Here is a 16,070-nt window from a genome sequence, read left to right on the forward strand (position 1 = left end):
AAAAGATTAAAACGACTACTAATAAAACAAATAATTGAAGTGCTCCGTCAATTCCCATGAAATCCTAGGGAACATTATTAGCTTATCTGTTGCTACTTATTCATGCTTTTATATATAAAAAAAAATAATAATTTAAGTATAATTTTATATAAACAATTGCTGTTTTATAAGTTTATGACTTTTAGGCCTTGTCAACAAATGGCAGTCTATCGATCAAGTGTTTGCATTGTTTTCTGCTCAAAGGCAATCTAATGAAATGAATGAAAAGCTAGGCACTCCGCGTGTGCGTGTGTGTTTGTCTTACCCTCTGCTTTTTGTGATTGGTCGAAAAAAACTTGCTTGCTCCCCTCCATGCCCACATGAATAAAAGAAGACCGCAAGAGCCCATCGGCGCGAGCAACACCCCTCCTACACCGCGCGCTAAAGTTATCCACTTCAACTACTCCCAACCCCTAAGCAGACTTTGTCATCCAAAACTATCAGACCTTTTAAGAAAACACTGCAAAGAATTAAGTAACCTTTGTTCACTCGAGAGCGTTTGGAGTACCCCCTCCCTGGCGCGCGCTGCTTCTTGTTCTTGCGGTAGTTATTTTGTTCATGACCCCCTCCGCACCGCACCAAACGACACTGTTTATCTTTGTTTGATTTTTTGGAGGTTTCACATCCCCGCGATAGTGTGGCTGGATAACAATTTTTTTTTTATTTCCCCCTTTTTGAAACAGGACTTAAGTGAATTTTAGTCATTAAGGAAACATTCATCAACAAGTCTGGACTTGCTTTCGCAGTTTAAACATCAGCCTTACTGTGCTTCGTCATTTATTAAAAGTAGAATGTCATCTTTACCAGGAACAGTACCGCGAATGATGCGACCGGCTCCAGGACACAACTATCCCCACACTGGATTCCCCTTGGAAGGTTGGTTGGACAGTTGTTAGGTACTTTGTTTTACTGTGATTAATTGTTGTAATTAATACCAGGCCTACAGATTTTTTCTAGCCAAAAAGGTTTTTGAAGAGTTTAAAGTGTAGTCTATATTACACCTGTGAGTACACCTCGACTGAATTAGGCTATTTGTGTCCGATTTTCGTTTTTGCTTCAAGTTTAAAATGTGTGTGTGTATATATTAGTAAACGGTTACTGGCTTTATCACATTTGAATGAGCAGAACGCGTGTGCATATTATGTGCATATTAAGTGCACCAGAATTAAAAAACAAAAAAGGGTCCATTTTGTTGCTGGCAATGCTTGTGTTTAAGTAGTTAAAATAAAACTTCAATATATTAAGCCTGTCCGTCCCTGTAAGATTTGTTGAACTGATCTAGTGGCGCAAGTGGATCCAGAATGCACTCTAGACTAACATTTGAACAACATCGAGTGCATAAAATAATGAAGCAGAACGCATCGAGGCCGAGAGGACCGCTCAAGAGCAATCTGTTAAATTACATTAAGCAAAATTCTCTGCTTGATTTTCTTTTATTAATTGACAGGAATTCTTAGCGCATCTCAAGACACCTGCGAATGTTGACCAATTTGCCAGATTCTAATTAAATTATTCTTTTTTTATTTTATTAGAACAATAAAACAATTTATTATTATTATTATTATTTTAACAGATAGTTAAACTAAACAGTGTGGTTCTACTATTTGCTTCTGATGTTTATTGGTATATTCGTATAGCCTATCAATGATAAAATTATTATTGTTATTATTTTTAATCCTACTTTTGAGGGAAAAAAAGATACGCATTTTAAGAGGTTAAACTTGAAATCTGAACTTTAAGTGAAAGCTAGCCAAAGTTAGATTTAATTCCCATTTCTTTACTGCAGTTTCAACTCCTCTGGGTCAAGGTCGAGTGAATCAGCTTGGCGGAGTGTTCATCAATGGCAGGCCTTTGCCAAATCATATCCGCCACAAAATAGTTGAAATGGCTCACCACGGCATCCGTCCCTGCATGATCTCCCGACAACTTCGCGTTTCCCACGGTTGTGTGTCCAAAATCCTCTGCCGGTATCAAGAAACTGGCTCGATCCGTCCTGGAGCAATAGGAGGAAGCAAACCCAGAGTAAGTATAGCCTATTATTATTAAGATATTTATTATTATTATGATTATTTATTTATTTATTTCCATTTTTATTCTATTATATGCAGGATGTGTTTTGCATTATTTCCAAAGCTAATTAAATATTTCATTTTAAATCGTTTGAGAAAAGTTGATAAGGAAAGGGAACGGAAACACATTATGTACAATTTGTGCTAAAGTTTGTTCTGCTGTCTTTTTTCTTTTAACCCATACTTCCTTTTGTTTCTTTCTGCTGTCTTTTTTCTTTTAACCCATACTTCCTTTTGTTTCTTTCTCTTCGCATTTTCTCGCCTTTTCAATCAAACACAAAAGCAGGTGGCAACACCTGACGTGGAAAAACGAATCGAAGAATACAAGCGTGAAAATCCCGGCATGTTCAGTTGGGAGATTCGGGATAAACTGTTGAAGGACGGTGTGTGTGACAGAAGTACAGTTCCCTCAGGTGAGGCCTCATCTGGTAAGCAGCCCCTTTTTTTATCATGTCCACATCACCTCATCTAATACCTGCAGCGTAATTTCTATCACACTCATTTTAGCCATTAAATGAGTGATAATTGATTACGTATTATTATATTGTTATTTTATTATAACAATATTAATTATAAATTACGAATATAATGTATTTACTTCACATTATTATTATTATTATACTATATTTTGTTTACTGTGTGTCCTTTTATTTAGTTATTTATTTATTTATTTTTAATGATCCCATCAGTAAGTTCTATCAGCCGGGTTCTTCGTGCGCGGTTTGGCAAAAAAGACGATGACGACGATTGTGACAAAAAGGATGACAGTGGGGAGAAAAAAACTAAGCACAGCATTGACGGCATACTGGGAGACAAAGGTAAATCATTTTAATTTTATCTTAACCGTATGCAGAAAAAAACACCTTGTCTAAATAAACTTTGCGCTTGAGTTTCTTGGGCTTTTACTCTGCACATTAAATTTGTACATTAAATCGGTGTATGCTTTTTGTGTTCAGCTGATTTAGTTGTGGGGGTTGATTTAGTGTGTATTTATACTGGCTCTGACGGATGGTATTTAGGCCTTGATCTATTTGTACAACAGGCTCATGTGACGCGGAGTAAACGGTCCCTTGAAAACGGTAACTGACAGATGACCGATGTGGCAATCAATATCAATTACAGCCCATAAATTCAACATTGCCCGCTGGTTCTCGAGATAATTCGGCACGTTTATTCGCACATTAACAGACCTTTCCATCTGGCAACTGGTAACAAGTATTTCCCGTAACAACTCTGTAATAATATTAATTATCTTTAGTTTTTTTTAATTTTTGTTATTCAGATTTGCACGCTAATATGAAATAATGCAACCGTCTATTTTAGCTCATTTTTAATTGTCTTGTCCAGAATAGCCTATGTTAATATTTCGGTAGAAAAAATACTTAAATTAAGCAAACATTACGATTGTCTTTTTGAAGTAAACAAAACATTGTCGGTTTTGTGATAGTCTTTTTTTTTTTTTTTACGCTTGAAGATGAACTTCAGTCCAAAGATCTCTGCTGCACTGAAGCTCTTTTGGAGCGAGGAATCTGCTACAAAGCAAAGCCTAAATGCAAGGCTTCGAAAGAAGGAATGAACCCTTCCTTTCACATTCAGAAATCCGTAAAGGGGGGGAAACTTTTAACAAAAGGCCAAGATGGGAACTATAGAGAGATGAATTATTCAATACACCCTGCTGGTAGATAGTTTTGTAATATTATGGAATCGTCTGTTGGAATAGAATGAGATTTGGAGGGTGCAAAATGTTTTATTCTTGTTTGGAAATGCCCACTGCTCTTTTTGGAATCACTATTGTGCTTCTTAGCTGACCTTTAGAGAGGTGGTTTAGAGGTAGGAGGTACCCGTTTCGTCTTTTACGCGTATGGTTATTTGTAAAAAAAAAAAAATAGTCGGGTTATATTTTTTTTTGTTAGGAACAGCACATCATTTTTTTTCTTCCAATTTTTAAATATTGCAAAGGGCTTTTCTTTGTTCGTGAAAAGGATGCGGATTATGCGTACTTTTCTGCATTATTTACAGCGGCTTTTAACATAACCGTGTGCACGATTGATCTGCATTTGTATTGTTTTTGGAACCCGTGTTTGTGTTTGTGTATGTGTGCTTGCGCGCGAAACTCAAAACCCTCATGCAACCTCTGTGGACAGATTCACCGGCCAGCAGGAGCCACAGCTATTGGATTACGGATATACAAAGTGACAATCCGTGATTAGAATTTTCTGCTATTGCCCTAAACGCTGTGCATTAAGAATATGAACATTTGAATCTGATGAATGCATGCATATCTGCTAGGATTCATGAATAATTTGTATAAATATCAGTAATGTTTTTTTACATCTCCAAAATCACTCAACATTTGTCTTACATTTTGTGAAATGTCTTTTTACATTTTAGCTTTACGGTGTCATGCAAACGAGATGGGGCTAAGATGCAATCTTTTTGCAGACTTGAAAAGATTTTTCTCGGGGCTTGTTTCACTTGATCATCCAACTGGCATTTAATAATGTTAAGACTTATTAGAGTTCGTAATGAAAATGTGTCTTTTGAACAAGCGGCTGTGTTGGAGATGGGTGTGTAGCTCACAGGCGTAGTAAGAAACTTATTTATCCCCAATCAGCTCTCACTCTCTGAGTTCCAAGCAAACGTTATTTTGAAAGGTTTTAAAGCAGATTAAATTGAGCCTTTTCTTTCTCTTCGCTTTCATCTTTAAACGGCCCCCTCTGGCTAGCCCTCAGCACAACTTCATGAGATTGTACTTTTTTTTTCCTCACACTTGTTCGTATATTTATTTGATAATATTGCTTTATTGTATTTTGGTCTATTTTAGTTGATTTGACGCACAAACACATAGCAAAAGAATGAGACCCCGAGCACGCCATTTGTGGACAAATTGAGCAGTTTTGTATTACTATGGGTGTGAAATTATTGAACAAAGAGAAATGACTCCTGGCTTCATAACCAAACACTACTGTTTGGCCATAATCATGCAGGTTTAAAACTTAAGTTTGACCCAGAGAAAAAATGGTCAGCCAATTAGTGGAGATCGACTGATTCCCCATTCAGCCTCAGTTGATTAAACCATTTGGCTTTCAGGGACTAATCCCACAGAACAACGCAAAAGATCGTTTAAACAAATCAGTGGATTACCTGCATTTCTTACCTGATCTAGGTAAATTACTAAAAAGATGACTCTTTCTACAAGTCCTTAGGGTGGCAGTGGCACTACGCATATTCAGTTATCTCGTTGAGTGACCACGCTGAAAATGAATCGTTTGGCTTGAGAAATCGAACACATTTGAACAAGAGTTATAGGCCTGATATTTACAGAAGAAACTCAATGAATAAAATCGAAAGAATTAAAATATAATTTTCCTATGTGCATTTGGCGGAACATTCATTTTGAGAATGCTGCAAAAGACCAATTACATCGAGAGAATGAAAGGTGTTGGCACGCGGGTAATAGTTCCCAGATATTTGTAGAGAAACTAAAGTTATACTGTATATTTGAGACTTTGAAATAAGCCTCGTTTGAAGAAAAGAAACCATAGGATGAGTCGGGAGACCACTTCAAACAAATCCATCTGGAATGGAGAGAGAGAGCGAATGAAAGAGAGAGAGATTTAGTGAAAGTATGGGGAAGTTATTTAGCTATTAATATTTTTCCTCAGGCATCGAGAGTCACTCCATCTGCACGTTCTCGCAGCTATTTGGCTGGGCTGAAATTGAGGGAGACCCAAATGTTGGGAAGAGATAACACAATCATCACAGCCGCGGTCCTGCGCTCTGCATCAATGTATTAAACTCGGATTAACCTCCCCTTTCCCCACACTGCTACCCAACACATTTCATTAGAATTTTGGGAGAGGGAGCGTTTTTGTAATTTATTATTATTATTATTATTATTATTATTATTAGCCAATAGGTCAGACTTTACAATACATTATTTAAATAAATGTATATTCACAGAATTACTGATTAATACAAATGAACTGTTGTTAATGTGCAAGAGCTTTATGGAGATTCTGGTAATTATTCATTGTTCTTTTCACTGTAGTAATTAATCAAAATATGTTGTTACTGCCCTGCTGTGTAAAGCGTTCCCTGCTATTATTAGTCGCAGCAGCTGTAATTAGAATGCACATAAATATGATAAAACTGTTGTTGGGCAGTAATGATGGATTGTAACAATAGTGCAAATTAATAGAACAAGTCTGGCGTTTGTCTAACCAATCTCTTTGCAAGGTCATCGTCTAATGATGAGACTATGCTGTGAAATATGCTAATCCACAGGTCATGACACCACAGCACCCGTTTAGTTTCAACGGCGTTGCCTTGTAAAATATTTGCAGTGTAACTGAATTACATGCTGGTTAACATCAGTCCTGCACTTTGCTGAGGAAATTATTTTCCACCCGGGATGAAGTTCATACAAAAACCAGGCCTGCACCAAATCCAGGTCCTTAATTCGTGGAACGAATCGAATATCGGAAAACGTCGAATCCAGTAGTGTCCTTCTGTTTTTGACAGCTTTTCTTCTATAAATTCTTACACTGCTCTCTTTTAATTCGTTTTGGGATAGTTTTGACGGATTGTTTCCGTCTATCATTTATTAAATATTGTCTATGGATTGTTTAATATAGGCTATAGCTATATTTAGCCTATATCTAAATAATATGTTATCGGATGCGACAAAAAGCCGTAAATACTTGACTTAATGTGTCTAAATAGCGTGTCATTAGAGTCAGTCTGTACGAATGACATTTGACGTTAATCATTTTTAAAATGTCGAAAGATTGCGTAAGTCCTCCCGCAACGGAATATTAATATGCAATTATTTTCAACAGCTTTGCTGACCTGTTAACCTGGGGCGGATCCTATAGATGCAGTGAAGAGGATTTTGTGTGTTTCAGATGTTTAAGGGAGAGAGAAAAAGAGAAAAACGCGAAAAAAATAGAAAGTAGGTGCAGAAAAGTAGAGGCGTCTGGAGGAAATTGAGAGGCTTATAGTCTTTGATCCTTGGGTGCTTTTTCTTATCGGAAACATTTGTGGTGACACCACGACAATGGCAGTTCATCATATTACAGACTGCCAGTGCTGCTTTCAAGACGTCCTGTCTATTAATTAAAGTATTTCTTGCCATGTGGGACAAGGACTATCTCAGCGCACATATTAGCCTATGCGAATGGCTTTTGGATATCATGTGGGTTTTTTACTTCGCATAAAAAGCAAGCATATAATCCTTTTATACTCAGTAACTTTATAGATCCAACTTCGTTGTCGCCAGATATAAAATGAAACCAACAAGTTTTCAATTATGTCTTGACAATTGCGTATACCGTCAACACAAGGGATGTTTTGGGAAATCAAACAATTAGATGGTCAAAAATGCATGTCATTCACCGAGATTAGAGTGGGGGGCATCCTGTTGGACCAAAAGAACAAAACGACTAGGAAAAACTCCTGCTGACACCAATAAAATTGGCCTCCGGGCTTCCTATGTAATGTCACAAAAGTGTTTTGATGCCCTGGGCTCGCCATCGCTTTAGTGCTGTACGTTGCCCTATATAATTGGAAGAGCACGGAACTCTTGGTGATCCCATATAAAGACTTGGATGTTTCGTCCATTAGTCCAAAGAGACGCTAATACCATTCAAGTTAGAAATAGGCAAAGCGAATTGCTTGCAAACCATTTAATTAAATAAAACTAAATTAAACAATTTATTTCTGAAACAACGTGTATGTAGCATATTTTTTTTATAGCAGGATAGCCTATATAAAATATCATGAATGTATAGAATAAAAAACATTTTTGACTACAAGAGGCTTGTTAAATAAACATATTTCATAACACAGGATATACACAGAATAAAGCATACGGAATTAATGGCCAAAATGGCAGTTTATATATGTATCACCACTCACACATATCATCAACACATCTCTCCTCACAGGCACCTTCCCCACTGCATTCAGGCTTTAATTGCCCCATGGTGTTCAATTGAAAGAAACTAGACTAGCAAACGTTCAACATACGACTCGACTTGTTGATTTTGATCTTATTGTTCGTATCGCTTTCAAACCAGCTTTAATGGCCTCTTTGGGAATACAAATATACTAAAAGAGGAGTTACCAAAGTGGACGAGGGGGGTTTGAATCGGGGGAATTGCTGCCCACTCCTTTACCATGGAGTGTTCAGTAGCCATTCCTTAATCCTGCTTTCATTTTTGCCGACAAATGCCAAGAATCCTGTCTGGAGACCCAATGGGAGACTGATCAGCTAACAAAAGGGACTCCTTCCACAAAGCAGCAGTGCCAAACCTGGTTCAGGGCACTCATAAACAGACCAAAGGAAAAGTAACCTTTTACCGATAGATCTTATAACGTTTTGAGCACAAATGTTGAAACGTATAGGTCCACATAAGTGTTTGTGCAAATAAGAATTTGCTCAGGCAGTGTTTATTCACTGCAGGTGTCCGTGTACAAATATGCTAAATAAATGCTATCATTGTAGGGTCACTGAGTAGACAAAATTAATGGAATGGACTCCGTGGAAAGTGGTATTGAAAATGGATGTCGAAATATTGACCATAATTTGTGTTTATTTGTTTTAAGTTTTAAGACAAAATGTATGTTATATTATGGAGTAAATACAGTTGAAATTTATCTACTTTCTTTCATTTATACTACATAAAATTTAAAAGCAGAACATATTAATGTCTCTTTCGATGTAATATTTTTCAGGCCTGAAGTCTGTTATTTTACAGTATGTACTTGTTTTTAGCTGACCTATAAGACAAAAACTTTTAAATAAAATAGCCGCCTTGAAATGAATCTGCTCTGACTAAAGTCCCATCAAGATTTGCATAATGGAGGCCATTAATTATCATTTAGCTCATTAATTATTGTAGGAACAAATCTATCATGTGATGTTGAAGAGTTAAGACTATGTTTCAAGGTGCACCTTTATCAGTTTCTTTTAAAGAGTCAAGTCCTCCATTCTTCTGTGAATTAACTTTTGTTCCTTTGGCCGTTTGCTTTTTTGTTTGAGCAAAAATTATTCTGGTGTCGATCTGACAGTCCTCTTTCCTGATTTAAAGATAGTCACTTCAAAAGGGATAAAGAAAAGGGAAAAGCCAACCGTCTGTTATTTTGTGTCTTGGGCCTCTCTGCGTTGGCTATTCAGGCAAGTTGATGAACTCCTCCAAAAGTTTATTAAGAGGAGCAAAACAATGCCGTCTAAAGCCTTTAGGCAGCCAAAAGGGACAGTTTATAAACTAGCTGCCATTGTTCCTCAAAGGCAGATGCATGAATACCTTTGAATGGGCTCCCTCAAACTGACACGATCAAGCTAGACAACGGCATGTTAAAAGGAACTGCCTTTCTTTCTGCTGCCCAGATTTGTATTTTTTCCTGCATTAATGTACATCTGCGGTAGGAGGGTCCAAGCTGGGACGAGCTCAATCCCAGTCAATACCCAAACCCACAGCCTTTGGACTGTTTGAAGTAAAGTCCTATGTTCTGCACGCCCTCAGTGGGCTGCAGGTGTCACAAGCCTGAGAGAAATATGGTAATCTAAGAGCAAAAGAAAAGAGTCACCCTCCTTTTGACGTTTTAAACAGAGCATTTTCCAAGTGAATGACTTGAAATTGCCTGTTTGTAGGGTTTGAATTTTGTCTTAATGCAGGCAATGGGATTTATAGGGCTTCCATGTAAAGGTTTAAAGTTTTCAAAGTTTAGACAGGCAGTGTGTTTAATTTTTCAACTTTTAGTGCCATAGTTAAATAGTAGCCTACTAAAATAGTATTACTAATATAGCAATAAAATAGGAATATAAACTAAAATAATTTAAAACAAAATTGTATTTCTTTATATTCAAATGCTTATTGATCAGACATAAAAAAACTTTATGCATGTATGTATTTATTTATTTACTTAGTTATTTAGTTTATATTATTTAAACTGGTTCAGAACATTGTGACACTTATTGGCAGTGTCTGATGTTTGTCTTATCTGTTTAGCAGAACAGGTTGAGGCAGTCAGATGTTGAAAACAAAGAAAGGGCCAGTTTAAGGAAAGATTACATTTATGGTTAATAAAAAAAACTAAGTACTTTTTATATATAATACATATGTTATGTATTCAAGTCCATAATGAGTTATTTATTGAGGACCCATAAAGAGGCTAGTGAAAGTTGAAGAAGCATGCATTGCTTTCTTTCTGGCATGAGAAGTATAATTGCATTCTCCTCCAGTCCACAATGTCGACTCTGTTTAGACATGAATAAAAGCAATTTAGTTTTGGCTGAAAATGTACTTGTTCCTGAATGGCTTTCACATTGCCAGCTCCAAAAACAAGTCTTTCAGAAACGGAGTACGTGTACAAACAAGTGATTTCCATGGTTTCATCATCACTGCCCTAATTATAGCAAGTTACACTGATGATAAGCTGTAGTTGTTTTAGTGTTTTGTGCAATTTGTGTTTAATGGATAAGATGTTACAGAATTCATAGTGAAAATTGATTTAAGCCTTCACTGCAGAACTTTGTTTGGTAACACTTTAGAATAGGGAACACATATTTACTATTATCTAAGAGTTTCCCCTCAATAAACTGCTAATTTGCTGCTTAAGTAAGGTAGTTATTAACTTTAGGTATGGGTTGTAAACAGGGCCTAAAATATGGTCATGCAGAATAAAGCAACAATATGAGCTTTATAAGTACTAATAAACAGCCAATATGCTAGTAATATGCATGTTAATAAGCAATGAGTTTGTAGTGGGAATTGGTCCTTAAAATAAAGTGTTACCTGTGAAAATATATGCACTATGAAAATATAAGACTGTTGATTTGATAGTTAAGGAATAATTTAGTCACAAGATAAAAAGTCAGTGCAGTTGCATAAAAGGCCTTTAACCCTCAATATCTCATGGTGGAAGTTAGATTTTCAATCTGTAAAGACCATGATTAGGAATACAACAGGTGGCATTTCCATAATATGCTCAAATCATAAAAATACCCTTAAAACTCTGTCCAGTTTTGATGACTAAAGAAGCATGGCCATTTAATAGGTAACAGTAATTAAGTGAGGAGGGCAATTGCGGCGCATCAGTCCTATGATTAGTGCCGAACAACATGGTCCAATGGCTTAAAAATCACCATCAGCCCACGCTACTTATGGCCATAAAATGTCCCATTTTATGCTCTTTAGCAGCCTCACCCCGAGATTCTTCATTAGCTTTATTTATGTGTGTGTTTTGCACTTGCACAAAGACAATAAACATGTTCCTAGAGTGTTGCAAATCAGAAATTTGCTCAGATTTTTTCCACCAACTTAAATGGTGAATGTGCGGGGCAGTGTGAGAGCTGCAGAGGGGCCAGGCAGCTGTGAGGGAGTCTATCCCGCTCCCCTCTCCCCACGCAGGCTTCAAACAGGGCACTTGTCGTACATTTTTAACTAATGGGCTTATTTATGCAGCCATTGTCAGTTGCTCTTCAGGCTACTCTTTCCACATTGACTTTTTTTCTCTCACCCTGCAGTATACAAAAGCAAGTGCTGCTCACAGTTTTTTTTTGCATCTGTTGATATGAGATTTGTCATTTAAAAACAAGTGTTCTGGTTGCAACGTTGAGTTATTACGGCCTCCATTAAATTGTGTTTACCGCGTTGGCATGTAAAGACATCATGCACCTCATTTATGTGTTATAGGGTCTGCGTTTTGACAGAGTGCTCAAAGAAAAGCTTTTTTCTTCTTTAAGAAGCACTACTGCATGTGGATGCATTTCAAATCACTTTCTCTTCATCTCTGATTATTTATCTGCTTTTCTTTTGGAAGTAAGATTATGCCTTTTTATTATTATTTATTTTCACTTTTGCCATTTGCATTTAAGCCCTAGGCTGTCCACTTAAAGCTCACATTGATATATTAAGATTTATTTCCCATAAGCTAAGTCAGTGGTAAAATTGACACTCAGCATTTTTTTGTTTATGCAACGGTTTTATCTCGAGAAGAGACGCACGCCACCGCTGTGGGAAAAGCGGATAAAGGCTTTGCATTTAATAAATGGTAGTTTGCTAAGACATAATGCCATGATAACACAAACATCTTTGTGAGGATGGAATTAAGTTCAGCTGCAGTTTTACCCCCAGTATTTACAGGCAAGGCCTCACATGGAGAAGCATAAAGTTTTCTGCAAATTTACTTTATTGCAGTAATGCAAGGAAACTTTTATCTGAGGCCAATGTTTCCGCCTTTGACTCAACGACTAGACAATGGATATTAACAATGGCATTTTGTGCATTTGTGTCAGAGCTGCTTGTAATGTCTATTATGTGAAGAATTTAAAAGGATATTTCACTTAAAAAAGGAAAATTTATTTACTCACGCTCATCTCATTTATGTATGTTTTTCTTGTTTTCTGTGCAACACAAAAGAAGATATTTTGAAGAATGTTTCAGCTGTTTTTACTCATACAATGAAAGAAAATGCACCAATTATGATATTGTACCCTACTGACTTTCATTGTTTGGACAAAATATCTTCTTTTGTGTTCAGCAGAATAAAGAAAGTTCATGCGCACTAAATGATTTTTCGAAGTTGTAAAAAACACTACTTTTTTAATGTTTATTTCAAATGTGTTACTTGCCCTTTCTTTGTAATTATTTATGAAATTTACAAGTTACTAAGTAAAACACAATTTTTATCAGTTGGTGAGGCCTGAGTAAAGGGATGAGAATGTATATTATCTGGGGCAGGTAAAATCTTACATACAGACTCTTGTTCCAACTAAAATGTGCTGAAGGTTGAGGTATGCTCGTGTCTTTTTTTTTCCCTCTGACACACACATTATAGTTTAATAAGCTATAGGCATGCTAGTTTAAATGGCTGATTTTGCCATCTTTCTCACCTTTTAGATATTTGATTAAGTTCCACGGTGCTGATTGCTTTTGACCTCAATCAGCGAGATCTCAATCCCAGGAAATGAAAACTCGGTAATAAAAGAAAGAATGAGGTGGGAAGTAAACGGACACCTGCCTTTCAGTTTCTCGCAGCAAGAAACTGAATTAGAACTCTCTCCCTCCTTCCATTGACCAAGTTAAGTCAGCACTTCCCAGCAAATCGACTGCGCTGCACATATTTTTAAAGAATTCCCCCCCTAATTGCCTAAAGATATTTTAAGAACCATTTCGAAGTTGTTCTTAAATAGCAGTGCAGCGAAATTCAGCTAATACAGCAGAACAGATGTGATCTTCACATTCATGTTCTGTGTCGATCTGATAACGTCAGCAAAACATGATTTCTTTAGCGTGATGTCCAAAGTAGGTCTTATTATCCTAACCAGTTCTGTCTTCTCTGTTCTTTAACTATCTGTCAATAGTTATAGTTTTATTGTCAAAACTCTTTTTCCATCACCACATTCCAGAGCATTTGAACCCAAGAGACACAAGCCATCCTTAGAGTGTCCCTCTGGCTGTCTGTCTGCACTGCCGCCCCCTTTTCCCTGCCATTAAATGGATTCATATTCAGGCAAAATTTTCCAGTGGCGCTTGGGCACAGAGAGTCAATATGTCAGCATTTATTGATGCCCCACAGAGCTGCACAGGGTTGTCAGGCCTCTTTTCAGGCTTAAATGGCCCCCTAAGGTGCGTCTTCTATTGGGCCTGAAAGGCCAAAGAGGCCCTAGAGTCTCTCTGTTGTTTAAGGTGAGCACAATCTCACACAGGCACGGCAGACAAAAAGCCCACCGAGCCTTCATGCACATGACAAGACCAATAAAAGAGCATCACCCATCACCTCTCTTTCACATCTTCCCTCTCTCTCTCTCTCTCAAATGTTTCTGAATGCTAGAAAAAGAAAGGAGGGCTAATTGTTTGTTGTGGGAGCCAAAATGATAGCGCTTTCCCTCCTTCAATGGTATTCTTTTATACCAATGAAAGAAAGTAATTAACATGGAGCAGAAAGCAAATCTAAACTGAACGTGTTTTAGAACAGGACTGTTGTGTTTTGGTTTTGTATGTAGCATTTGGTTTAATTTTAAAACAAATCTGTACTCGTTTGGACGTATTATGGTTAACAGTGTTTTGTTGAATGTTGAAAAATAAATGCTATTAAGTTTTAGTACCAGTTTTTCAGCATTGTCAGGTATTTGATTTATTGATCTTTGGAATAACTCTAATTAATTACATTTGCTCATACTTATGTTAATGGGTCTGTTAAAATCCCTAGCTATAGATATTAAACATTGGCACATAACTCTCCTGCACAGTGCTACAAACATAAATGATTCCTCAAGTTGTGTTCCTTTTTGAAGAGAGATTTAAAAATCATATTAATGATTATTGGGCAATAATTTAGTGAAAACAATCCCTTTGACTGACATTGAAAGATGGGCCTGAGTCATATCTACAACCCACAATATTATGGAGACTTTAGGTATTAGTATTAGTATTTTGACTTTGACAATCACCCTAATAATAAAGTTTCCCTATTTAAATTTGGGTAATTGTACTTCTTGTGCTGTTCATATTTAAAGGTGATAAATTAAACCAGTTCTAGACTTTGAAAAAAAAAATCTAGTTCTTTATTTGCATCTGTGGTTCCATGAAGAACCTTTAACATCCATGGAATCTTTCCATTCCACAAGGTTCTTTATAGTGAAAAAAGGTTCTTTAGATTTTTAAAAAGTCACACAAAAAATAAATGGTTTTTAAAAACTCATGACTGAAAGGTTTTTTGGGGAAGCAAAAATGGTTTTTCTATGGCATTGCCACAAACCCCCCTTTTGTAGCCTTTATTTTTTTAAGAGTATAGTGAAATCTGTAATTGAAAATTACAGATTTTTAGCACCTTGCAACTCACACAAAAATTATTAGGAAGCAAGTGCAAATGAATGTGTACAGTTATCCATTTTATTTTATTCATATAGCCAGAGAGTGTACAGGTGCATCTCAATAAATTAGAATGTCGTGGAAAAGTTAATTTATTTCAGTAATTCAACTCAACTTGTGAAACTCGTGTATTAAATAAATTCAATGCACACAGACTGAAGTAGTTTAAGTCTTTGGTTCTTTTAATTGTGATGATTTTGGCTCACATTTAACAAAAACCCACCAATTCACTATCTCAACAAATTAGAATATGGTGACATGCCAATCAGCTAATCAACTCAAAACACCTGCAAAGGTTTCCTGAGCCTTCAAAATGGTCTCTCAGTTTGGTTCACTAGGCTACACAATCATGGGGAAGACTGCTGATCTGACAGTTGTCCAGAAGACAATCATTGACACCCTTCACAAGGAGGGTAAGCCACAAACATTCATTGCCAAAGAAGCTGGCTGTTCACAGAGTGCTGTATCCAAGCATGTTAACAGAAAGTTGAGTGGAAGGAAAAAGTGTGGAAGAAAAAGATGCACAACCAACCGAGAGAACCGCAGCCTTATGAGGATTGTCAAGCAAAATCGATTCAAGAATTTGAGTGAAATTCACAAGGAATGGACTGAGGCTGGGATCAAGGCATCAAGAGCCACCACACAAAGACGTGTCAAGGAATTTGGCTACAAAAGTTGGTTAAATGACCATGGTGTTGGTGTGCTTGACTGGCCAGCAAACTCACCAGACCTGAACCCCAGAGAGAATCTATGGGGTATTGTCAAGAGGAAAATGAGAAACAAGAGACCAAAAAATGCAGATGAGCTGAAGGCCACTGTCAAAGAAACCTGGGCTTCCATACCACCTCAGCAGTGCCACAAACTGATCACCTCCATGCCACGCCGAATTGAGGCAGTAATTAAAGCAAAAGGAGCCCCTACCAAGTATTGAGTACATGTACAGTAAATGAACATACTTTCCAGAAGGCCAACAATTAACTACAAATGTTTTTTTTATTGGTCTTATGAAGTATTCTAATTTGTTGAGATAGTGAATTGGTGAGTTTTTGTTAAATGTGAGCCAAAATCATCACAATTAAAA

General features: G+C 36.8%; 1 protein-coding gene across 5 annotated transcripts in view; it reads left to right on the forward strand.

Annotated features, from left to right (window-relative positions):
- LOC107687391 (paired box protein Pax-7-like) overlaps positions 1-16,070 on the forward strand; it is a 75,726-nt gene that overhangs the window by 9,729 nt on the left and 49,927 nt on the right. For 2 of the 5 annotated variants that reach the window (XM_016484687.1, XM_016484689.1), the window contains exons 2-5: positions 830-915; positions 1,826-2,061; positions 2,392-2,536; positions 2,798-2,926. In XM_016484687.1, coding sequence (XP_016340173.1) covers positions 830-915; positions 1,826-2,061; positions 2,392-2,536; positions 2,798-2,926 — 596 coding nt within the window. Of the gene's footprint in view, positions 1-826; positions 916-1,825; positions 2,062-2,391; positions 2,537-2,797; positions 2,927-16,070 lie in introns of all 5 variants that reach the window. The other 3 variants (XM_016484686.1, XM_016484688.1, XM_016484690.1) reach the window with 3 other exon arrangements.

The sequence above is a fragment of the Sinocyclocheilus anshuiensis genome, unplaced genomic scaffold (genome assembly GCF_001515605.1).
Source record: "Sinocyclocheilus anshuiensis isolate Anshui unplaced genomic scaffold, SAMN03320099.WGS_v1.1 scaffold1114, whole genome shotgun sequence".
NCBI lineage: Eukaryota > Metazoa > Chordata > Actinopteri > Cypriniformes > Cyprinidae > Sinocyclocheilus > Sinocyclocheilus anshuiensis.